Below are 27,413 nucleotides of genomic sequence, written 5' to 3'. Positions count from 1 at the left end.
AGGTTATGGAAGACTAGTTATATATATTGTGCTTATGAGACACACACCAGTAAATAGCTACATATATATATATATATATATATATATATATATATATATATATATATATATATATATATATATATATATATATATATATATATATATAACCACAAGGAAAAAAGAAAAACACAGAAATTCCAGCGCTTTCGTGCAAATCACATACAGAATTTGAGTACAGTCTGTACTCACCTGATACAAGCGCTTAAGCTAAATATTTTCCTTGTGATTCTTCAACATACTGAATCACACTTGCACCTACAGTGATTTACTTGCATATATATATATATATATATATATATATATATATATATATATATATATATATATATATATATATATATATATATATATATATATATATATATATATATATTATAAATGTTATATTAAAGACACTAATAATAATAATGATAATATTAATCATCATAGCCCTGTAAATAATAATACTTTCGCTTTCTCCGACATCAATTTTGTGTTCTCACACCAGATATTTAGTAATATGTGAGATATATACTTAAAACACAATTGAAATATGAGGAATTTCATTCGTATATCATATAACCACTTCAAGATTGAGGCAGTTCCTCGAATAGGGTTTCGACATGACAGTGTGACAGGCTACTGTCAGCCCTTACACCTAGTAAGGTTAGTTTAATCCTGGGCATTAATATGACAGAGTGGGAGGCCAGGAATGAACCCAGAGTATCATAGAATCTAGAATGTCAGTGGTCTGAAGTAGTATATAATTGCACGATGAGACAAACATACAAACAAGCAAATATAATCAAGAAGAATCCAAATTAGAGGAATGAAGATAACAAAGTGTTCAGCAACATAAAAAATATTTTAGACATTTTTGCAAATGTGAAATTTAATTCCAGGATTCACAGTTCCATTTATCAGAAATATTTTACTGCCTGTCCTCCTTTTTTATTTTCTGTCGGCTGACTGTGAACGTCAGGAAAAACAAATATTTCACTAAAATCATTTTACAATTATTGAAAGGTTTTTACTATGCGGATATTAATGTTTTAATTCCTCTGAATAAAAAATCTACGAAGTGGAGTGGAATAATTAATATCCAAAACGTAGCGACCAATTAAACGCACAGTTGATGAAGGAGAGAAAGAGGTGGGCATGTTTTTATGTATGTAGGGAACGGTGTCGGGCCAAGTACCCTCTGGTGACCCATGTGCCAGCTGACAGATGATGCGAGTAAAATTTAAATTAGTATATCGGAAATGAGAAGAATCATTGGCCAAGGTGATTATCACCCCAATAATGTATCCATATTTATGTATTTTTTACTCTCTCTCTCTCTCCTCTCTCTCTCTCTACATACGGAAATACACTTATAAATATCGCATAGCTCAATATGCACGCCAATATACGGACATTCTCACTATCTCCCGGTAGCAAATACACAAGCATACACTCACAGTATGTCACATTATGTTAAAAGTTCTTAGGTTCTATTTATTGAGAAAATACTAGTCTGCTGTGTCTTATTTTTTGTCTAGTTACCAATGCAATATTATCTCTCTTGGTGGATGATAAATACGGCTTCACTTTGCTAATTTCCCTGAGAAGAAAGCCAATTTCAACTAACGTTCCCCTCAGATAGAATACATTATGGGCTCACTTTGACTTCCACTACAAGACCCTCAATTGGAACATACCTAAACTATTAAACCTAACAACCTTACAAACCTAATCTAACCTAATATAGGCTACCGACTAAACGAAAACCTAACCTGACACATAAACACAACCCTAATCGTATTATAACTAACCCTAACCTCACCTAACCTAACCTGCTACTGCTTACTTAAAAACTAACCCAAAATCTATCAAGGAGAGGTTGCGGGATTACATTGACACTGCCTCCAGGTCTCCTTCTAGGATTAATTTGGCCTATTATTTGTCAAGAAGAAATGTTATAATCCTCTAAGTTGGTCAACCGTGTAGACTGAAGCTCCGCCTTTAAGAGTATAGAGACGAGGTGTTGGTGGTGGTAATAGTGGTGGTGGTGGTGGGGGTAATAGTAGTGGTGGTAATTGGTGGAACAATAGTAGTATTGGTGGTGGTAATGATGGTGGTAATATTGTTGGTAGTGGTGGTGTTCAACTCAGCAGATCCCAATCGTCTATCTCCAGGGACCTCCGGTATATTATCTGCTTTGCTAAATTTCCATTATGTCTTCTTCATTATCTAGTTAAGTCAATGAGGACAGTAGCGAGATATAGTCAAGGATTCTTGGCAGATGTTGAAGTAGAGTGCAAGTGGCGGAAGTGACCTGGTCAGTGTTTTGCAGTCATTCGTATTACAAGACTTACTTCTCATCTTTACCATTTATCACATCTTTGATCATATTCTGGTATTTAGTTTTCATTTAATTTCATCATTACCAGTGTCTGACTTCTCTTCTTGTCCTCAATTTCATTCATTATTATCTGCATGTTCTCTCATCGCATTTATGTAGCAAAAGGATGTCTCATTTCACTACCATACATTTCAATTATACATATCGTTGCTATATATAAGGTATAAATATGTTAAAGGGAATTTGAGTTCGAGGTGAAGCTGAAAAAAATTCCCCTAGACTCCTCAGTTCCCCCCCGCTATCCTAAAAAAATATATTGGGAGAAACAAATTAGTGTATAGAGCTCAAGAAAATCCTGTATGGTAAACGCAAGATCTGAATTTCCGAGGCATTCATAACGTTTTATCGGGAAACTTTTAGAATTCTTTGTCTGTCTTGCAATACACATCACTCGTAAGTCAAGGTCTGGGATATTATTTTAAGAGGTTAAAAGTTTCCGGGATTTTTTACGAAGATTTTATTTATCTTAGTAGTTGGGGAAGGAAATTTTTAAAAGGGAATTGAGTGGGTTTTAAGTTACAGGATTTTATGATACAGGTTTTTGAGTGTAAGTGAATTTAAACAAACAGGATTACTTTTGTACTGAAATTTTGCATGTAATCAATCTATAAAACACTAAATTAACTTCCTAAGTATATTTTTCATCATAAAGGAATAAATCGTCGTATTTAAAACTTTAGGACATTGTAGTTTGAATAACCTACGTAACTTCTTCTTCTTATCTAAATAACCCGCTTCCTTAAGCATAACAAATAGTGAAAAGGGGCGGTAGTGGGAAGCCATGATCAACAAGTTGACCGAAATCAAATTTACATCGTTCCGCATAAGAGTGGATTTTACTTTTGCTTATTTAATGGCCCGCAAGAATCGCCTAGAACGGAAATCTCGGCGTTTTGTAGTTGGCAATAAAAGCTGAATTGTGATCCATTGTGTTATGACCTACGTATCTCGAGATAGGGTGGGGGGAGGGTGATACTGTGAAGTCTTGTGTGAGAGGCTAAGAGGGAGAGAGATACAATATGGATGGCAGCGTTAAGTCTCTCGAGGGGATGAGATACAATTATATTTCTCCTGATTCTTTTTCGTGTTGGGGTAAGATGATGATGATGATGATGATGATGATGATGGTATAATTATTATTATTATTATTATTATTCGTGTTGTTGTAAATGTGTATTTTCTGATTAAGATTTGCGGTACTAATACTAACAAACTAATGTCTCAAAATAAGGAGATGCTCATGAGAGTTAGACGAAAAGAATAAAATCGTCACGTATCATATACAGTATGAAGAAAAAACACCATCATCTTGTGACCGTGACAAACTACCTCTCCACGTCCCCACCCAAAAAATATTACCCTATTATGTATTTTTCTCCTGTATCTTCCTCCTTCAATTTCCTATTTTAGTGTCAGCATCTCTCTCATCTCCCTCTCTTTGTTTTGTTTTTCTATCCCACCTTGCCTATCTTTCCTTACCCTTTGAATTCTCTCTTTCTGAATATCTTTCATTTTCTCCCCAGTTCTTTCCAGCTCCACTTTGTCATCTCTTTCTTTTAATAACTCATCTTCTCATCTCGAAATTTTCGCCATTTTACTCCCACATATCCCTCATCCTCCGTCATTCCCCTCTTATCACTCTCTTCCCTCGCCTCTTATTTCTGTATTCCTTCCATTTCACCCTAATCCTCCCCCCCTCTCCCTTACCTCACCTCCTTTCTCTCCTTTCTCCTTTTTGCTCGCCACACTCAGTCATCTTTCTGTTAATTCAACTTTTTCTTACCTCTCTCTCTCTCTCTCTCTCTCTCTCTCTCTCTCTCTCTCTCTCTCTCTCTCTCTCTCTCTCTCTCTCATCCTCCACCCGCACCCTAGCACCATCACACTTCAGCCAGCAATAAGTCTCTGGACTGGTATGAGTGCAGTTTACTACATCCTTGAGAGCCAGCACCGTTGAATCTCTCCATAAACTTTTATTAATCCTATCGGCCTCAATCAGGCGTCTTCCCTCCACCTTCTTCGTCCCTTTTCTTATACCTTGCCTCCTTTTAGCCATCCTTTCTTCCTCTTTCATTCCTTCCCTATCGTGTTTTATTCACCCAGATTCTTCTTCAGGCAGTTCTCCTTCTTCAGGTTGCTCCTCCTTCCTCCGTCCTTCCCACCATGTGTTAATCCCATCTTACCTTCTCCGAGCATTTCTTCCTCCTTCAGGCTAGTCATCCTTATCCATTCTCTAGATTCTTACCTCCCATACCCTCTTTTACTTTCCTACTGTTCCTCCTAAACTGAAGTGTCCCATGTCATGCTGATTGGAAAATGCATCCAGGCGCAGAGATATACACAAACTTCATAAAGCTTCAGGCTACAACCAGGCTATCGAAGACTTTAAATTCAATCGCTGTGTAGGAGTCACTGCCTCGCTATAAGAGATATATGTTTCCAACTTTTCTCTCTTCTAACGTTCAAGAGACAGATTCGTCTTGGAGGCTGTGTCGTAAACTCACCCAGCCAAAGTGGGAATTAACAGGATTTGTTGCTTATCCTTTATCAAATGTGGCTGACGACGAGGTTGGTGCTCCTCCAGCAGTGAAGAGATGGTGCGTGTGGGTAAAGATTGGATATATTTGGTCAAGTGCGTCGGTGCGTTTCTTGATTGCTGATGATCTTTATTTCAAACTTTCGTTCATCTTACGAGACTCTCTGGAAGTGGAAGAAATTGATGTATATGAATAGTATCATATTTATTATTATTATTATTTTATTGTTGTTATTGTATTGTATTATTATTATTATTATTATTATCATTATCATTATCATTATCATTATCATTATCATTATTATTATTATTATTATTATTAGTTGTAGTAGTAGTAGTATAGCAATTAATACTTTGATTCCTATTGTAAATGGTTAGGTTATGGCGTTGTACGTAATAAAAGAAACATAAATTTAGATTACGGTACTAAGTGTGGATGAAATTTTGTGTATGTCAGCGGTGACACCTAGACCACTCTCCGACACACAGCATCGACCTACTAACAAGAACCTGAACGGACCCAGAGTTTAAAAAGGTTAATCAAGACCCGTACATCTTGTGCTTTCACAACATCGTGGTACCTTTCACTTTCTTTCGCCTTTCTTCAGAAGTGCCATTTCCTCTCTGAAATTGCGGAAGTCTAGCTTTTAATATATTATTATTTCTGGTCGTCTACCTCTGTATGAAATGTCTATTAAAATGAAGAATGTTGATAAGGCGGGTATGGTTAAGGTGTCCATTGATGTAGGATTGTTTGAAGTAAGGTGTGGTACTGACTCAGAGCTGAATCGTGACTGAGTTCGCTTCTTTCCCCTTCAGTATCACCAAACATTCCAGAGGTTGAAAAATTAGCACCAAGACGTTTAAAGAAATGTTGAATACTCTGATGCGTTATTGGAGAAATGTGAGGTGTATTTGACTGCGCGGAAGGCGTGAAATAAGAATGTCTGAAAACGGCCAACCCAACACCGCCTAACCTAACCTAACCTCACCTCAATCAATCCATCCATTGTCCATGAGGTTGGCGACCTGATCCTCCCTCTAAACGTTCTCCGGGCTATTTTACGAATCCTCCTAGGTTTTTGCTTGTATCTCTCTGAGGACCCAGTTTTTTAATTTATTCATCCATCCCAGTCTCTGCCTTCCTCTGGCCCTGAAACCCTCAACTTTGCCCATTACTATTTCTGTGTCCTCCCTATTAATTATCTCATTTGTCTTTTCCTGTACATTTCCAGAGACTTCTCTTGAGTTTTGTCATCTTAGTACTTCTTTCATTTGTTTCTATCAGTGTAGCTTATTGTATTCTATCCTAACCTAACCTAAACTAACTAATCAGCTAGCTAACTAAAGCTTAGCATGAGTTTAATCTTCTAATAACCTAGAATATACATATTTTTAGTTAAGTTGAGTAAAAGTTTACGTCACCAGCATATGATGTTTATAAAAGTGCAGCATGTTCAGGTGAGACTCACTTTACCTGTGTCTATGATGCCAGAAGGTTAAGTATCCATGTTTACGTGAACCAGAAGAGAAAAATCCAGACAAGCTGCCGTGAGTTAATGACATCTTACATCCAGTTGGCATCTAGTTACAGCGTATAAGTACAGTGTTGGTTACAGAATATTAACACACCGGTGTTAATATTTTATCTCCATTCTCTCCGGGAGCTTAAAGTGGGGAGATAATTACAGCGTTTAAAATTGCAACATCTAGTTACAGCAGCGTCAGTGAGAGTATCCAGCTCTTTTACCCTCCTTCTATCTCATGCAGCAAAGTGACGTAAAGACAGATCTGTCTCCGTATCCCGTTAAGAGAAAATGTTGCCGTATTTGGGTCCTTACACACACACACTAATGAATTTACGTTTCTGGTTTAAGTGTCCAGTAACTCAGTAATTTCAGCATTAATTTTCATTGAATATATAAAGTTTTATCACCGAAATAAAGGGGAATTGGGATAAAAAGTATCTGCAATACATTTTCCCTTCAAATAATTCTATAAACCAAGGAGTAAGTGCCCTTAAGAAAATTGGCACTCGGGCACAGGGCCACATTAGAGTACTCGGTCGCAAATTGTGTGGAAGCGAGGAAGAGAAGCGGGCAATAGTTGTGCTCGCCAGCCTTTCAGCCGCCATTAGTCGAGTACAGCTCATGTCTAGTGCCCATTCTTGCCTTCTCTTCCAGAACCTCATGTCGCAAGTGTTCATACTTTATGCCATCATCATCTAATTTAGTGGTGTATGAAGGTAGCAGCATGTTGACTATAGCGCCAAGCTTATGGTCAAGATAGTCGAAAAACAATGAATTCAATGCTTATTTTAATGCGCTTGTTAATCTCTGGGGTTTGATTCGGATAAGAAAATTTAATTATAAGATGAAGTCATTTACAGCCAATCCAAAAGTATCGAGATCCCAGGCGTCGAAATAATATGAAACTACCCCATCCTACCTAACCGATACATGAACGCGTCTGGGGGTTATCCTCGTTTTCTATTATATCGGATCACCAAATTGTCGATACTGCCTGAATGACTGTACTGACTGATTTATTTTATAAGAGCTTCAAAGTTTGCTTGGAAGTGTCTCGATTAAGGACTCCGGAATCCTCCATGCCGAAACCAAATCGAAACCAGACCAACTCTAACCAGAATGTGATCTAATCCATATTGCTCCTAGCCTAACCTAAGCAAACTTAGCAACCAATCCTACGCTAACCTGCCAAAATTAACTAACGTATTTTAACCATACTTGACGTAGCCTTAACATTATTCGTAGCCTAACCTAGTATAATCTAACCCATAACCTTCCTGTCCACACCCTACTCCCTACTTGATTACGCCTGAAATAACAAAAGTGAAACTCGTGATTTTTAATACGACTATATAAATCTGTTGTTTCACTTGTCACTTATTGCTACTCACTCTGGTGACGGCAAAAGCGACGTAGACCAAATAAAGTAGTAAATCTAGACTTTAGACTCAAGGAATATCTAATCTGCTGTTTAAATATGAAACGTCTGTGGACGAGGAACTACTATGCGCCTCAACTCAGCGGCAAACAGTAGGTTGAGTAAAGGACTGCAAACAGGTGACTTTACTTTGTTTGCTATGGGGATAAATTTTGTGAGTGGTTAGAGATGAAAGTTCTCTCCCTCGAGTTCTCGACCGGTTCACAGTTCAAAACAAGTCCAACGTGTGGTGTTTTAAAGGCAATAATGCATTTCAATTCACTAAAATGTGATTCCTATGCAATGCATTGCGATAAAAACAATGCGATGCAATGAAAAATAATGAAATTCTAAGAAATGCAATACGGCGAAATAAAGGCTACTCAATTCAACGTCAAAATGCAACACAACACAAACGCCGGTACAATGCAACAGTACAGTGCATGGCACAGTACAGTGGAAACAATTAGCAATTCTACGAAATACACTGCACATCATTTACATGATATTAGAACGATATGCGCATTGCAACGAAATTAGTGCAATTAAACTGCAGCGATGTACAAATCGATGCAACAAAGAATACGATACAATATCATACGAACTACACAAAGCCAGTTGGACCTGTTGGTATCGATCGTATCAGTAACAGCATCAACGTTTAAGCTGCGTACTGAAGATATCTGGATGATGTGATTTCACCAGTAGCGTAAGAATATTTCTCCTGTAATATTAAGCATTTAAATCTCCAATAGGCCTGGTCTTTTATGACCGACCTTTAAACCCTAGCCTTCTAAAATTGGGGTTCATTAGCATTTGATTTAGCAGCAAGATTTGGCTAATTACGACTGAGAGTCAACTTTAATAGGTAACCGAAGTGACCTTATAGAAACTAAAAATAATAGTTCGAGACCTATTTTCCCTGTTTTCAGTCAAGCTAAAAACCACAACACAGAACCTAACCGAAAAAAAAAAAAAAATAATAATCGGTTGGAGAAAGAAGAAGGGCATCTTAGAGAACCTTAAACAAGAGCTGTAGACGCTGGCTGACTCTCTGATGCTTTGTCAGGAGAGTGGAGCCGAACTTTGTTTACTCTGTATGGGGACTTTAACCATCGGGGGGCGGGTGTCTTCTGTCTTCTCCTGGCCTTATCTTCACAGTTCTGTTGTCTCATTTTGTCTACTGTTGGCAGCCTTGTCCTGCAAGCATCTTGGTCTTCCAGTCCTGTTGTCTCCTGTTGTCTCTGTTGTTGTCTCCTGTTGTCTCCTGTTGTCCTCCTGTTGTCACTTACCATGTCCTCCTAAAACATCACATCGTTTCTCCTAATTTTTTGTGTGGGTAGCAAAAGTTTGGATGTAAACTTTGATAGTATTGACATGAAAAGGAATGGGAAGATAAATTTTCCATGATAAAAAATATTTAAATAGTCAAAACGCTTGTAGAAGAAACAAAAATATTAGTTTACATAAAAATATCAATAATAATTTAAAACATGGATAAAAATTATACAGTTAAAGGTTAACACTAAAAGGAAATTACCACCAAAAATACAAAAAGGAGTCCTGCAAAAAATGCCAAATACCATAAACTAAATACCTCGAAAAGAAAATATTTACAGCCCCAAAAATTGAAAATAATAAATAAATGGCATCAACAAGTAAAAAAAAAAACTTACCAGTAAAGCTTGTCCACGTTTCAGGAATATCTTTTTTTATTGAGTGAACACAGTCGTCATCAGACGTTGTTATTTTTTGAGGAGGAATATCAAGGAAGAGTATCAGCTGAGGCTACAACGAAAGAGAGAGAATGGGAGGATAATATCGCACAGTAAGCCCCGGGTTCGTTTGATGAGGAGACCATCGCTGGCGTCCTGTGTGTCAACAAAATAATAAAGAAATGGAGAAATATTTGTGAGATTTATATTTCTGTTATTATTATTATTGTGTGTGTGTGTAAATACTTGCTATTCATTCATGTGTTTGAATGTGAGTGTGTAAATGCGCCCCGAAATTTCAATCTCTCTCTCTCTCTCTCTCTCCCCCTCTCTCTCTCTCTGGTTCCGTCTCCCTCTCTCTCTCTCTCTCTCTCTCTCTCTCATCCCCCTCTCTAGGTTGCCCTTGGTCGCTGGCTCAGAGCTGGATAGTCTATCTTTACTGGGCCTTTGACAGATTCCTTTGTCTGGCTTATGGTCTCTGGAGCAAGTTGCCTTACCTCTGTCGACTGATTTGTTTTACTTACCAGTGTTAATTTGGTTTGCTGCCTGGTGGTAGGGTCATGTGCAGGTCCAGTAAGAGGTACAAGTATAAGGTAAAGGTGCACAGGTATAAGTTCAGGTGCATTTGTAGGTATAAGTTAAAGGTACTAATGATTGTCCAGGTATAGTTATAAACACAGGTTCAGGTACTGGTATAAGGAGAGGTATATAGATAAATATATTCCCAGGTACAGGTATTGATGCAGGTGCACGTGTACAAGTGTAGATATAGGAACAAGGTGAGGAGTACACATTCAGGTATACAGTTACAAATACGTTTACATGTACAAATACTTACTGGCACTTGGCGATGTATCTGCTATACTACACTATGCACACAACCATCATCTTTTCCTCATTTTGGAGAAGGCACGTTTTATGAGGCTGACTGTGTGTGTGTTAGTCATCTTCCTTATGCTTGGTCATACTCCGCTATCGACGACACGGCTGAGTTTGAGTGGGCGAAGGGAAGAGTCGAGTGAGGAGGGGGAGGGGGGGGGTTGTGAGGGTGTGGAGTGGGGATGAGTTGTGTATGGAGTGGAGAAGATTAGGAGGAGCTGATATGTGGACTGAATGAGTGGTATTTGTGGTTGTGGAGTAGAGGTGAGTATTGGTGATCTTTGGATGGAGTGTTGTGTGTGGAGTGGGATTTCTGGAATCAATATGGAGTGGGATTGTTACTTAGGGAGGTGGGGGGAAGAAGTGATGAGAGGGCCATGCAGAGTGGTGTTGTGAGAGTTTGTTGGAGTGGGATTATATCTTGTAAGAGGAGAGGGGGTTGGGTGAAGTGCGATGTGTGGAGTGAGTCTCTTGAAGGGCCATGTCACTTAATGACTCACAGGGAATGGAATTTTCACCTAAAAACTCGTTCTGTGCGGAAGTCATATACAAATCAGCCTATTTATTGGCACCGTTACCGTCTGAAACATTTAGTGGCACTGATACTCTTTACTACATGTATTGTGGTACTAGTAATATTTAAGACGTGTATAGTGGCACTGGTACTCTCCAAAACGTGTATAGTGGCACTGGTACTCTCCAAGACGTGTATAGTGGCACTGGTACTCTCCAAGACGTGCATAGTGGCACTGGTACTCTCCAAGACGTGTATAATGGCACTGGTACTCTCCAAGACGTGTATAGTGGCACTGGTACTCTCCAAAACGTGTATAGTGGCACTGGTACTCTCCAAGACCTGTATAGTGGCACTGGTACTCTCCAAGACGTGTATAATGGCACTAGTACTCTCCAAGACGTGTATAGTGGCACTGATACTCTCCAAGACGTGTATAGTGGCACTGGTACTCTCCAAGACGTGTATAGTGGCACTGGTACTCTCCAAGACGTGTATAGTGGCACTGGTACTCTCCAAGACGTGTATAGTGGCACTGGTACTCTCCAAGACCTGTACTCTTTACGACGTTTGTACTGGGTGGTACTCTCAGGAACGTGTTTAATGTAAATTGTTGACAGGAGGGTAGAGAGAGAGTGTGTATAAGGTGAACCCATTACTGAGGGAAGCGTGTTAAAGTGGGTTGGTTATATAAGGGAGAGAGAGCTGGTAGGACCTCTTCTGGGGGCATAGGACAAGAAATGAGACAGGAGAGGAGAAGAGAGAGAGACTGAAAGACAAAGAAGACAACACAGAACGAAGATTGACCCAGACAGAAAGAAAAAATAAACAGACATTTACAAAAGAGACAGAGATAGAAAGAGGCAGAATGAAACAAAGAGAGACAGGCTAGTAGACAGACAGACACACAGACAGATAGACAGTTCGCATATGCAAGAAAAAAAAAACATCACACTTGTATTGTACACTGAGCGTCAAAACAGGAAATAAAAACACTGATTTTTGTATTCTTTTGGTTTAGTATTAGAAGGTCATAAAACACTTGTCTCCTTCTCGTTAAATGTTATACCCTGTAATTAGGAGGATAAACAGAACTTAAAGAATAATTTAGAATAAACTTTGTATGCATTGTTGAAGTTACGACGAATGATCATTTTTATGTTGACGTGACTTAAAGGTGTGGCCGTGCTCGCGAGATCACACACACACACACACACACACACACACACACACACACACACACAAACACACACACACACACTCGCTAGAAACAAAAATTGATTGCATGTTTGAATGTCAGAATTAAAAGCTAGATATATTTTACCTTTTAGCCAACTCAGAATACAAATTTAAGCAAAACGAAACATAAAAAACGGAATTGAAAAAGAATATTTTGTAAATCAAACGTGCAATGATTCTACTAATACAGGCGACGACAGAAAAATAGAAGAAAAATAATAATTCGTTGGGACCTGTAATTCCTAGCCAAGGAAAAAAAGAACAGTAGGCGCAATGTAGACAACGACACACGCACACACACACATTCATATCTCTTGTTTATGTATTTCCTGCACCATGCCGGCTCTTCACACATATTATTAGAACGAATATCTTAGCATTATCTGTAAACTTGAAAAAAAGTTTATCAAATACAAATTAAAAAAAAACGTATGGGTCATCAAGGTGAAGATGTATATTATTTTTCATGGCGTTTCCAACACACTGCTTTAACCTGACACTAGGTTCTACTTTTGAGGGGCACACGACCGCACGCCTGAATGCAATAACAGCAGAAATGCTGCCAATCTTTTGCTGTTACTTCAAGAAACTTGAGAAGCAAGGGGCCGCAACTTTATATTAGTTTCCCTCAAAAACATTCTCTAAATTCTTGAGCAACTTAACAAATTTATAAACCTTCCTTGATGTGAAGTGTCTCTGTTTAAGCTGCCACACCACACTCGTCTATCCTCGGGTGTAGAAGCTCTCTGACTGGCTTGTCCTGGTCAGCCCCCCAGATCCTCTTTCTCGTTTGTTTTATGCTCTTCTGTCTTCTTTCCTTGTAGTCTTGTCTTTGATGACGGATTATCTATCTTTGAGTTGCCACCACTTTCATTTTCCTAACATACAGTAATCTCCTTTCCTCTTCTCGTGTCCTTATCACTCAACATCTTCCACTCTTTCTCCAACTCTGTTGATATTATCTGTCTTGGGAACTTGGGTTATACTGTACATATTATACATTATACATATCTTCTTCGCTCATTGTTACAACCAGTTCACTGACGTTGTTACAGTCTTGTTAAGTCACAGTCTCTTTACGGACGAGAATAAACTGCGCTTATTTTTTTTCATTTAGGTGAAGAGAAATGCACAGCAGGTAAACCTCTTAACCATGAGTCACGTCCACCTCTAAGTCCTGAACCTTCCATTATTGACTCGTAGGAGAACAATCCCTCCATCCAATAGTATCTCCGCAGTGCTGACCTCTCTATAATTGAGGGAACACCTTCACTATTTGTTGCTCACTTCTTATACCTCTCACACCAGCCGAGAACCTTCGTTAATTTGAAGTATTAGTCATATAAGTCTACTCTCAGTGTTAAAGGACCGGACGTATTAATCATCATTGGGGGTAAAGAAAAGTCCATCAATCGAACAGTCAGCTCGCATTAATAATCTCGTCACCTCTCAGACGCGCCCTTATGGATGGAGACACCTTTCTGTTTATTCAGCGTCACTCCCACCCAGCCAGCCCGAACTGAGAGACTCACTATTTTATTTTTCAGCTTCTTGCAGGGAGTTCCACTTAAGGGCGCCTCCAATTTCAATGGGATTCTCAGTATTACCGAGCACTACATATCAAGTTGTGGTTTCCAGCACCCAACACAGAACTCGAATCAAATTCTATAGTCTCTTATTACGTCATTTCTTGGAATAAAATTTAGTGATTTTTCCCGGAGGAGAAGTGCAGCAGCCCGAGGGTGGTAATAACAAGTCCACGATCAATAAGGGAAAAAAATCATCAATTATAAAATTCCTGCAATTTCTTTGGTCTTCCAGGAAGCGTTGACAAGAATATAGTTAATCTTTTCTACTATACGTCCGATGCTCCAGGCTGTACCTATTAATTAATAACTCATAAAAATGAAGCCCTTTTTTATCTATGACACCAGCCTTCGAAGCTAACTTATTTAGCATCAGTTACCAGTATATAGTGTAAACATAGAAACAACAATAATGTGTAATATTTATAACAATAATAATAATAACAATAATAATAATAATAATAATAATAATAATAATAATAATAATAATGATGATGATGATGATGATGATGATGATGACATAAAGCAACAACAAAACACTCTATTACAACCTTTGAAGTTACTTATCATTTCCTCTTGTTGGACATTTAACCCTTTCACCGCGTGTCACGCACTTGCCATTTTATTCATCTTAGGGTAACCTCCCGCTGTGAAAGGGTTAAAGAGCAGATTCTCAGGTGTCCAGCATCGCGACTGTAACTTGTCAAAGACGTCACCACTTTCTCCCTTCTCTTGGGCTAAAGTCAGTCGACAGTAGAAATTCAAGACCGGGCATTGTATGACAGAACTCATTAAGATGATTGACCAGTTCATGAATAATACTCTCATTTATTTGTTCATCGTGGCAAGAGTCAGTGGCGTTCTATGGCTTAATCACAGGTTGTCCGTGAAACACACACACACACACACACACACACACACACACACACACACACACACACACGCACACACACACACACACACACACACACACACACACACACACACACACACACACACACACACACACACACACACACACACACACACACACACACACACACACATCACACACAAACACCCAACACACACACTCATACATATAATAATCCACTTAAAGTTTGAAGTATTTACCAACTCGCCCGTATTCCAAATGCATGTTTCAATCTACTAATGGCGTCTATATAGAATAACATATTCCAATTTTCATGCATTGTGAGCTAGACAAATGACTGACAAATATTTCCGTGGCAGGTCGCTTTGTTGCCTTGTCAGAACCCGCAGGAATATTGATGGATACATTTGTTAAAGCGTTGTTTAATGATGAATCCATTTTCGAAATTGTGTGAAAATGTGGGTCCAATCTATATAACTTTTAGTATATAGATTTGGGCACTTACCAGAGGGAAAAATATTTTGACTTTTATTACGATTATCTCAGGATGTGAATGGCTTTGTTATTGAGTTTAAGTGTTGCAAAATATACCTCACACACACACACACACACACACACACACACACACACACACACACACACACACACACACACACAAAAGAGAAGCCGCCTTGCTCTATTTCATGATATATTGTGTTTATACTGCCACCTACTGCTTTTTTTATATTTTTATCTTCTTAGTGTTTTATTTTCTAGAATACCATTTTTATTATTATTATTATTATGATTTATTATTATTATTATTATTATTATTATTATTATTATTACTATTATTATTATTATTATCACACTTGTACAAATGTATTAAGATTCTAGGTGTTACATAAATTATACGAACCAATGGTCGATGGTTTGATTCCCGGGCACTCCCAGTTCACCCAGCTGTAAATGGGTACCAAAGTTTACAACTTGGGGAAGTGAATGCGGTCGAGTGCAGTACCGACCATGCTGCCTCCCTGTGTACCGAGGGTTTAGTATACAGGTGTGCTGCATCCACACTGTCCCTCACGGGTGGGCATGCCTGTGGGACTCACTTTCATTTTTATCCTTTATTTTCATATTCATCAACTTCAATTTATTTACGTTTTTTTTCCTTTACTCCCATTAACAAAGTTGATTTTGTTTAGATAAATAAGGTTCTGTATTACTCCTAAATAACGTGCTTCGTATCTTTTGTTTCCCCGTCAGACACCGGTGGCTGGCAACGTGAGTGTGAGCACAGTGAAGCTGACGCCTGAGCCCGGAGACCATGGGGTGCCGCTCGTGTGTAAAGCCTTCAGCCCCAACCTGCCCGGCTCCGTCCTCCACGACCAGATCACCCTCGCTGTACACTGTGAGTGACACGGCCGTTTACTTTTACAACTTTAATCTTCCAGGATGAACAAATGTTATGCGATATCCTAGGATAATTAATGATGTGGTGAATCCCAGGTTGAATAATGGTATGACATGTGTTAGCGTGAACAACGATATAACTGATCCTAGGATAAACAGTGACGTAACATATCTCAGGATGAACAATGACTTAACATGTGCTAGAGTGAACAACAATAGTATGAATTAAGATGTAGCGAATTCAATGATGTGCCGGCATTTTTTTTTTTTTTACAGAGAGAAAAATATTACAGATAATAGAAATGTAATTATTTTATTCTTACAACAACAACAACAAACAAGAAGAATAAATAATCACAACAAACACACACACACAGACACACAAACAAAACAATAATAGTCCCCAATAAAAGACCCAATTAAAACACAACAAAAACAATCATAACAACAACACCAGCTGACCACCACCACCGCCACCAACTAAGCCAACTCACTTCACAGGCGGCACAAACACAAATAAGTACCAGTTACAAGAGCCATTTACTCGCAGTGTCCAAAATTTATGTTCTTTTCAACTCAGAGAAACACATTTCTTCAGTGAGCCAGACAGCGAGGAGGAGTGGACATTCTGCTACATTATAAACACATTCTATTGGTTAGGTTATAGTACACTCATAAAGGTGATATTAATAGTTTTATTGATATTAACTTTGAAATCAATAGTGGTAATTGAGATAATGTTTGTAATTATATTGATACTAGTAATGATAATGATGATTTATAGTTATCAAAATAATTATATATAATGATAAGTACTATACCAAAAGAAGAAAAACTATAATGCTATTTGTAATAAAAAAAATAATAATGATATTGATAATAATTTTTAGTCCGATTTTAGCATTTTGTTGCGTCAGCCTATTGTCTTAAATATCCTGGGCTTCACCACCAAGATATTAATACCAGCAGTAGTTAACAGTCACAAGATCAAAACGCCGTGGGAAAAGAAAACGTGTTGTGTTTGTTTCAATAAATGGAATCTTTTTATAAAAATAGTCAGATGCATCAGAGTAACAGAGAGCACTTAATTATGCACAGAAATAAGCCAGAGAATATGCCAGCAAAAATATATTGCCTTGCTATTATTATTCTTTCAGTTTCATACATTATAATTATTCTCAAATGCAGTTGTTTGTCACTCGCTAAATGAATAAACACTTATGTCAGATGGAAATTGTTGTTTGTAAAAATATATATAAATATATCAAGTTCAGTATTGTTCGTTATTTATTAAATTGTCGATATTTTAAAATTTATTTTGCAATATTTCATTCACAGGATACCATGAAAGGGATTTTGTAAATATGTCTAGTGTTAGTCTGCTCTTTTTTGCAATTCCTACCAGGAAATATAATATCTAGCAGCATTGCAAACTTAAACACATAATATATATATATATATATATATATATATATATATATATATATATATATATATATATATATATATATATATATATATATATATATATATATATATATATAATCACTAAAACACTTACCTCAGCAGCTGAAAAATCATGTGATGTGTGTTTGTTTACAGTCGTGCCGGTGGCAACCATCAGCATCAGCGGCGGAGGCGGTGGCGAGGCTGGGGTACGTGAGGGAGGCTCCGTCACCTTCACCTGTCACCTCAAGGCCAATCCCAGGGTCTATAACGTTACCTGGTTCCATAATGTAAGTCTACAACATCACCTGTGTCCACTGTGTCCACAGACCTATGTCACCTGGCTGTGGGCCCTTGTCCTGATACCTGGACCCACTTGGCCTGTATTACCCTGTGTCATCCTACCTATAAAAATCCCATTTAATAACCAAAAGAATGCTAACATATGTTTATTAATCTACACTCACATATATTAAACCAGAAGCTGAAGTGGTCAATCCCCTATTCAAGCTTCCTGATGCACTTCTGGTCCATTACTTGTATATCATCATTCAAATTAGATCTGCAGGTGCAGTAAATTACTTATTCCACTGTGTTCAAGTTGCAGCTACTGATGCATATATTACCTTCGATGTAATATATAAATAATTTATTAATCCTTAGTACATAGTTCTTGGTGGAGCAAATATCTGATTTCACGTAAAGGGATGGAGAGGTAGGAAGGGGTAGGGGGTGTGGAGTGGATGCATGCTGGATTTTTTTATTTCTGTCAGACAAATATTGGGAAAAGTTGAGAAAGTTCAGCTGTGGGATTACTGCTGGTTGGCTTTAGCGAAACAAAGTTAGGCGGATGTGTGTGGACAGTGTGACTCTACGACCACTTAAAGATGCACGTGTACGACTGGTGTCACTTGCATGTGTACGACTGGTGTCACTTGCATGTGTACGACTGGTGTCACTTGTAGGTTTAGTGACCTCTTTGTCTTGCCTATATAACTTTATTAAATAACCTACTTATTTTATTTACATATTGCTCTTATCTATCCAGTAAGTGTTGAAACGAACAGCCTAGTTTTTTAGCCCCAAGCCTCGACATATATAAAGAAGGTGACGTCAGTATTCTTCACACTTGACACCTTTTACGTAGTTAGAAGCAATGTGTAAGGATAGCAGACTGTTGCAAGGGTATATGCGAGTGTTGTGTGTGTGGTGGGGGAGAGGGGGGGGCGGGGTAAATGAAGAGAGAGAGAGAGAGAGTGAAGGAGAAGGCTCTTTGTAGTTTCGGAATTCTAACAGTGTGTTGGTGACAGTCAGTTGAGTTGAAAATACACTCTCAGAGACCAGATAGGTTTTGAATGAGGGACTGAATTTCAATGTGGAACTGATCAAATAAATAATGGTAACACAGGAGAGAGAGAGAGAGAGAGGTTACTGAACGATGGAAGTGAGGAAGGAGGGAGACGGTTCGGTACGGTTGATGAAGCGTGTAAGTTTAGCTTAGATTTACATGAAGTGAATTGAGGAAGAAAGGGTCTTACTCTCTTCCCCACGAGAGGAGAGCAATATCACACTTGGGAAAGATACTTGGCTTATAATAAAGGAAAAGTAAGTAAGAGATAATCAATTGTTTTGGAAGAATTTATTTTTAATTTAGAGATACGTTAACTGTAGGGAGATTAAAGAGACGATTTTCATTGTTTTGACTAATTGTGGCGACTTTGGAAGAGCGTTGATTCCAAAAGTGTTCACAAGAGGAGAAAGCCAATTGTTTTGTGAAAATCCCCAGGTAGTTTGGTGACGATAAAGGGCGATTTTAGAACAGATTGTTATCTATTTTGAACGATTTTTTGGTTATATTTCAAGACATATTTTGTTTGTCGTTAGGTGAAACAATATATTTTGAAAGAATATATTTATTTATCGTTTTAGACCTAGAAATATGATAATATCAAGAGAGAGAGAGAGAGAGAGAGAGAGAGAGAGAGAGAGAGAGATTTCCTTTTAGAATGAACTGTCTTGTTGGCTTTGGAGAATATTCGTTGATGCCAAGAGGGATTGTGAAAGACAGAGCCATCTCTTTTTAAAGGAATTTCCATCAGTCCTGAAGATACGTAATCTTCAAGAGAGGCTGTGGATTAAGGCTCGTCTTGGAATACTGATGAGGGAAGAAGGTGGCTTCATATCTTAGTTCCGAAGCCATAGTTATCCTTTCGTGTTTGGTAATATGTAAAGTTTATTATCTAGTTCATTTCTGTGGTCCCATCAAGTAGTTCCATAATGTGGTTCCATAGGGGGATTCTATAGTGTGGTTTCATAGTGCGTTTCCACGAATATTGTTCCATAATGAGGTTTCATAGCGTGACCCCATACAGTGGTTCCATATTATACTGCTTCCATAAATGCTTCCTACCCAACTTGAAATATGTGATCCCAATACTTAGGTCGAGAAATGTGGTCCCGTCGCGCTGAGAAGTTATTTTTTGTCATCGAGTAAATCCTAAGTTTTTTTTTTCTTATCCCGGTTCCATAACAAGCGTCTCGAGAGATTAAGAACGAATTGGCAGCTGAGAAAATATTAGGGATGGGGAGCTAACCTAAAATCTCCATGGAAATTATATTAAAAGATAATAAAGCTTTGTTTATGTTAGATGCGATAGTGGTAAGAAATTCGGGTAATGAAGGAGGGAAAGAAGTAGAGAGAGAGAGAGAGAGAGAGAGAGAGAGAGAGAGAGAGTAGAAAAGAGAAAGTTAAGAAAATTACAACCAAATATAAACAAAGGCAATTCCCCATGTAACGTAATTGAATGTTAATGAAACGATAATTGCTTACCCTCTCCCCCAACTCCCCTCCACGGTTACGTAGTTAATTTAAACTATACTTTGGCAGTCTGCTGACCTAGGTTGACCTTTTAGTATGCATAATGAAGGTCAGTAAGTGTAGCCGTCTAATGTGGCCTCCAAATTACATAATTATATATTCATTTTCCGGGAGGCACTTAATTTCACCGAAACTCATTTTCAGTGTGGTGGTATTAGAGTACGACCTTTAATACTGGTGGGTAGAGGTAGTTCAGGGTATAACGACCTCTAGTGGTAGTAGTGGTTCAGTGTACAGCGACCTCTAGTAGTGGTGGTTCAGTATATTGTACAACGACCTCTTGAGATGATATAGGTACAACGACTTCCAATAGTGGTTTAGGGAACAACGACCTCTAGTGGTTATGCTACAACGACCTCACGTAAAAGACAATCTGTCACAGTACGACCCTTCCTAGTGGCTTTAACACACCACCTTTATGATCTTAACAATATACAGTTTTGTTTTTCCATTGTTAGCGCCACAGTACGAGAGTCTATCATTATGGTACGGGAATGTAACCCTACCAGAGTACTAAGGTGCTAGCCCCCTCCCTCCCTCCTTCCCTCCCTCCCCTTCTCCCTTCCTCCCTCCGTCCCTCCCTCCGTCCCTCCCTCCCCTTTTACTTCCATCCCTCCCTCCCCTGACGTCCACTACCCACCACCAGATTAATTTCAGCCAGAGTGAGTTGAGTCCCTCTGGTTCCAAGTCAACCTGGCGCGGCATAAATTGACCTCAAACGAACTCACAGACTCATATGACCAGCCGTGAGGTCTCGCAGTTTTATGGAAAAAATAAATACGGCTTTAATGACACCCTCATATGCATTATTCTGCAAACCAAATGACTACCCAAAATTAATATCTTTATTCCGTAAAAAAAAGAAAAGAAAAAGAAAGAAAAAAGTGGTCTTGGTTAATATAATTTCCTCCAAGGGAATATTTTTTTTGAAAACTATTATTTTTGTGGTAATACTGTTCTAGAAAAATGCATTTATCTCTCTCTCTCTCTCTCTCTCTCTCTCTCTCTCTCTCTCTCTCTCTCTCTCTCTCTCTCTCTCTCTCTCTCTCTCTCTCTCTCTCTCTCTCTCTCTCTCTCTCTCTATCTCTCTCTCTCTCTCTCTCTCTCTCTCTCTCTCTCTCTCTCTCTCTTCTTAATGCTGACCTCACCTGTCTGTCTCTCTGAAACCCATAACCCTATTAGTGAACGCCCCAGAAAGATTATAAACCCTCACCTGGATGTTTTGTCTCCTTAGTCCTCCACTATCCTATTACACCTCTCCCACCTACTGAGATCTAATCATGGAGCCACCACTCTCCCCATCTCATGGACCAGCTGCCACAGTGCCCTGCCACAGTCCTGTTTAATTATAGACCCTTCATTATTCTCACCCCATGGACCAATTAATAAAGTACCCGTGTATAATCCTGTTTAATCATAGGGTCATTATACTCGTCATCCTGTTGTCATTATAAAAACATTCTCCTGTTAAATATCCGGGTACAGGAACTTTAATGCCAACATACATAAATAGACTTATAAAATATTCTGCAGTGACTCGGCTTTATGACATCATCCATCCTGTCTGTGGTCTGGTTGTTAAATCTACCTCATCAAAACTCAGCTTAGCTGTTAAACATTCATTCTTTTTTATTTCATAAGCAAGACTAAGAGGAAATACCATGTTAAATTGGTAATTGGAAGAAATATGTTTGTTTTTTTACTTTCAAGTTTATTATAGGAACTTTTTTCAGTCTCCTGGGAGGTTCAAAAGGAATGAGGAGTGTTATTATTGTTTTTTCTGTTTATTAGTATTTACTGATGAAACAGTTTATGTAAACTAAACATTTATCGTATGATTTCCTTTATGGACAGACATACTCTGCACCAAAATTCTCCTGAGTGACACCGTGTTTGATTCTTTCCTCCAGGGTCGGCCATTGCGACGACTTCAGTGGGGAGCGCAGGTGAGCAACACGACGCTTCGGCTACGTAACGTGACGGCGTCCATGAGGGGTTTGTACACCTGTGTGGGCAGCAACCTGGAGGGTGACGGCCAGAGCAACGCCGTCAACCTCAACGTTGAATGTAAGTACTGATTTTTCACTGCTACTACTACTTTGCCGTCACTCGTAATCGAGTATGACGATAATCGAGCTATAATACATTGGTATGAGTTATTAAGAATGTCACGTACGTTGGTGAGTTCTGAGGTGACTAAAGAGGCCGATACGGGACAGGCGGGGGTCGTTCACAGATGTTGCACACGTGGGGGGGGCTACATGTAGTGCGGGAGGGGCGGCGGCAGCGTTTTGCCGGCGTTGGCTCTTGTCTGCCTCGTTATGCAATCGGGATAACTCGAAAGTATTGACACCTTCTCGTGTGGTGCTCCTCCAAGCGTTACAGTGTGGATTAATCGACTCTCAAGTAAGGGGGGTCGATTTGGTACTTTTTCAGGTTTGTCTTTTCCGTTGCCCGCCAGTGTTACGTTTACTATTTTTCACTGACACACACACACACACACACACACACACACACACACACACACACACACACACACACACACACACACACACACACACACACACACACACACACACACACACGGGACACAAGATACACAATACACAGTGGTCAGCCAGAACTCCACTTTGTTATCATTATGGCGGCGTCTCCTGTCGTGAGCCTTTATTAACGGCCCCACACTGACATGAAGAGTCCTCCTCCTCCTTTACTTCTTCTTCTTCTTCTTCTTCGTCCTCCTGTTCCTCTTCCTCCACCTTCTCTTCGCTTGTTATAGTACTTCCCTCCATTCCCTTCTCTTCCTCCCCCTCCCCCTCATGTATACCTTATAATACCCTACTCCTCTTCATGTATTATCCTATTCTCCCTCTTCTTTTTCCTGCAATTCCTTCCTTCTCCTTTTCTTCGTTTCCTTGTTGTTTACTCTTCCTTTTTATTCTTTGCTGCAAGTAGACTTCTTTTTTCTCCTCATCTTCTCTTTCTTGTTGTGTCCTCCCCCTTCCTCCTCACTTCTCTACTTATCACCGTTTAAAGTCTTTCCTCCTCTAACCATAGGAAAGTCCACCTTTAATACTTTATCTATTCTTCCCTCCTCCTCCTCCTCCTCCTCCTCCTCCTCCTCCTCCTCCTCTTCCTCATCTTCCTCCTGCTCCTCCTCTTCCTCATCTTCCTCCTGCTCCTCGCCTTTACTCCATCACTGTTTTTTGAGTGCTTATTTTATGTCCTCGTAACTGTACTGAAGAAATGGATTTTATCTCACCGCCATCGTCACTGTATTAAGTCGCCTCGTTCATTGCCAATTTACAAGTTCGTCTTCTTCGCCGTCAGAGTACAGAGTCTTCTCACTTCATCCCCATCATCCTTATCATCCTCGCTACTGTAAGGGGAGTCATTCCTCTCCTTGTACATCGTTGCCAACATAGAACAAGTCGCCAAGTGTAGGTCACCTTCTCTATCGTCCTCCCCAGCAGTACACCAAGTCGTAACCGTTCTCATTGTTATTCTTCCCTTCAACAGTTAAGTGTCATCCTTCTTGTCACTGAAAACAGACTGGTCCTCCTCCTCATCATCTTCCGCTTCCTCCCCCTCCTCCCTCAGGTCCCCCTTCGTCGTCTCGAGTCGAGTGGGTCCTTCTGTTGGGGTGTCCTTTTCAACGTCCCTGGCTGGAGAGGCTTTAACAGCTCCGCTAATTGTCTCTAACTCACTCATGTCCCCGTCGACAGCTCAACGTCTTAGTCCAGACTGAATAAAACTTTTCACCGGTGTAAAGTGTTTGTGTCCTGAAGGGGGAGGACTGCCCGCGTCTGAGTGGAGGCTCCAAAAGTCACATGAATAAATTGCCTGTGACGAAATTTCCCCCACGAAACATATGACGTGGTCTGGAGAGTCAAAAGATGTTGTTGACGAACGCATGTTGCTCCCCCGGTTGATAAAACTCTCGTCAGCAAAGTCACTCTGGTATATTTTGCATTCCTAAGAGCATCATCATACTCAGCAGAACAAAAAATAAACAAACATCTTAAACGTTATTAGACAGAGAAGTAAAAAAAGAAAAGAAATTATCTGAGGAAATTAGAGAGAAGAAAAACAGTGATAGTAAGAAGGAAAATGTTATCTGGAACTATTTTGAAATGACGAAAAAATCTCTCGTGTTTTGGAATACTGCGAAAATGATATATGAGTGTAGTTAGTGGAGTTTGCATGTGTTTCTACCACCAACGTCAGTCTCGTGCATTTATTTACACCTATGAACAATGTCTAGGAATTTATTACGCAAAGGAATATATGATATGAAGCTGACCACGTGCCAGTGTTGAAGAGTCTTTTTAAATGTAGATTCCTATGTGTTTCATTAGTAGGTAGACTTAACTTAATCACATCTTCCCCAAAAAAGATTAGAAGATAAATAGATGATAGATTTACATAGAATGGTCAACATTATAGAAAACCCACTCCCTATATGGTATAATTCACTAGAGGACAGCAAGGTATATCGCTTTGTCCTTCACCGTCACATCGTGGTCGGGGTTATGTTGTCTAGGTTCACCAAGTGCCCACCACATCCCTGGACTTAACGAGTATGTGGACGCTGATGTAGAGCACCGGTATTACCTCCCTACCTCTCCTCCCACCGCCCCCAAGGAGGCACTAGAGGCGCGCAGACTGCCTTTTCCACTCCTTTTTACGTCGCGACAGGCGCTCGGCCAAGCTCTAGCGGTGGCCATCTTAGTGAGGTAGTGGCGGGTTGTCGGGGAGGGGGGGGAGTGCAGCTGCGGGGAAGGTCGTACTTTAAAGGAAAATGCACCGCAACACCCAAGTTCATTACGCCACTTTATAGACTATTACGGAGGTTGAGCACGCGCTGGTATGTTATGGAAAGGGTCAGGGAGGGAAGGTCAGGGAGGGAGGGTGAGAGGGAGGGTGAGAGGTGGAGTTAGGTGCCGCCTTTACCCCAGCTGATGGATAACCTCGTATACTTTAACCTTACTTTATGATGTAATTAATAAATACTAAAATTAAAACAGTAGAGATATATTTTTTTTCCCAAGGACAGTCTTTTTCATATCCATTTATATATTTTATTTCAATAGTTTAGAACAATATATAAGTGGAATAAACATAACCAAGGGCTTTAGTGGTGTTGGTCAGCATTATAACGTCCCAGAAAATGTACAAGGCATCTACAGTAGTTCCTTGAATCTTACGTATTAGAAAAAAAGTAAATAATTGGATGTTGAGAAGCGGTTAACTGGATCCTAATATTTCTTATATGATAAAATAATATATACTTGATGGCCAGGAGTAATGAAAGAATTAATAAATAAAGAGAGAGAGAGAGAGAGAGAGAGAGAGAGAGAGAGAGAGAGAGAGAGAGAGAGATAAAAGACTGGAATCTGTTTTATAATGCGCCTATTTATGTTGGCTAACATTTCAATACAATTTTTATATAGATTAAATTCCGTGTTTAATGTCTAAGCGAATCTTATGTTAATTAAAAACGTACAAAGAAAATAATCTTGGAATCCATTAAAACCTTAATATAGTTATCAAAATCCCTTGCCTTCATATTTCATGTATTTTTTTAAACCCGGCACACACCAATGTCTATTATTTTGTGTAGATGTCTGTCTGTTTGTCTCTATTTCTCTTTCTCTATACTTTGTTCAACATTTGCACTAAGAATTTTTAAGGGCGACTATTTTTGTATTGCGTCTCTTTAGTCAGGTTGATTGTCCACAAACCATATAATTTTTTGGGGGGTGAACATATATAGATTGTGTGTGTGTGTGTGTGTGTGTGTGTGTGTGTGTGTGTGTGTGTGTGTGTGTGTGTGTTTTAGCCATACTTGCAATAAGATTTTTGAGTTGCATATGTTTTGTGTGGTATTATTTTTCTCAAGGTCAGTACACCATCCACACACTGGGATTTTTTTTTTTTTTTTGTATTTTGTTTACTTTTTTCCGTCAGTCATCTGCAGCAACATAGATAAAAGTACTCGCCATTTAACAACTAACGGGTTGCCAGAGGCGAGCCAATCAGGGCTATAACTCCACTTTTCTCGTTATTTTTTTTGAAGTTTTTTTTTGGGGGGGGGGGTCAGTGAAATTTTCATTTTGTTCCTCGAGGTCAGATGGAAAACAATTCTGATGTTCGGTCTTACTTTTATTATGAAGGAAGGCCTATCATGTGAATATAGATTTTTTTTATTATTATTGGAACATTAACAAGTTTTAAAGTTCTACGATAACGAACAAGTTAAGAATAGCTACTTCTCCATTATAAAGACATCACACGTACGCAAAATACTTACATTTATATTTATATACAGAATATAGTCTACAGTAGGAACCCGGCAGCAAGCTTTAATGAACACCTCAGTCCTCAATATTCTTTGGCCTCAGGAGCGTCACAGACTATGGGAGCCTGGAGCAACAAGGCTCTGAAGTTCCACAATTAGTTGGGTTCCTAACTCACTGAAACCACCGGAGCATCGAGCTACTTGTTTCAGCGCCTGAGCATAAGAACACAAAGAGGGAACACTTGTTGCTTACTGGCATCTCGTACCTCACCTGAAGAGCTTGAGGGAGTCTTCTAACTGGAATGAGTAAAGGTGCATGTAAATAAAACAAATATAAACTCTAGTGTTTTTATAACTAAATATCGGAGGAAGTATTACGACAATAATTTAAATTTTCTGTCAATTATTCTTATTCTCTGAGACGAAGGATTTCCTAAACTTATTCAACCAGTGGTGGTATCCCTATCTATCTATCTATCTATCTATCTATTTCTGTCTGTCTATCTGTCTAAAACATTCTCTCAGTCCTAAGAAGCAGAAGAATGTAAATTTTATAAACATCAAATCTGTAAAACTAAGCAATATTTCGTAAGTTATGTTCGACCAGGGACTCATAAATTCTTAACGTCATGAGCACTCGGCAAATCCTCGAGAGCTTGACACTTGAGCTGAAGTCGGAGGA

General features: G+C 39.0%; 1 protein-coding gene across 1 annotated transcript in view; it reads left to right on the top strand.

Moving 5' to 3' along the window:
• Window positions 1–15,956: 15,956 nt before the first annotated feature.
• Window positions 15,957–27,413, top strand: part of LOC121871474 (uncharacterized PE-PGRS family protein PE_PGRS10-like) — a 93,830-nt gene continuing 82,373 nt past the window's right edge. The window contains exons 1-3 of the mRNA XM_042373822.1: window positions 15,957–16,104; window positions 17,709–17,842; window positions 22,341–22,497. Coding sequence (XP_042229756.1) covers window positions 22,419–22,497 — 79 coding nt within the window. The 5' untranslated portion in view covers window positions 15,957–16,104; window positions 17,709–17,842; window positions 22,341–22,418. The remainder of the gene's footprint in view (window positions 16,105–17,708; window positions 17,843–22,340; window positions 22,498–27,413) is intronic.

Source organism: Homarus americanus, unplaced genomic scaffold, assembly GCF_018991925.1.
Source record: "Homarus americanus isolate GMGI-L3 unplaced genomic scaffold, GMGI_Hamer_2.0 scaffold45698, whole genome shotgun sequence".
NCBI classification, from domain to species: domain Eukaryota; kingdom Metazoa; phylum Arthropoda; class Malacostraca; order Decapoda; family Nephropidae; genus Homarus; species Homarus americanus.
The sequence above is the reverse complement of the archived record's forward strand: the minus strand, read 5'-3'. Positions and strand labels throughout refer to the sequence as shown.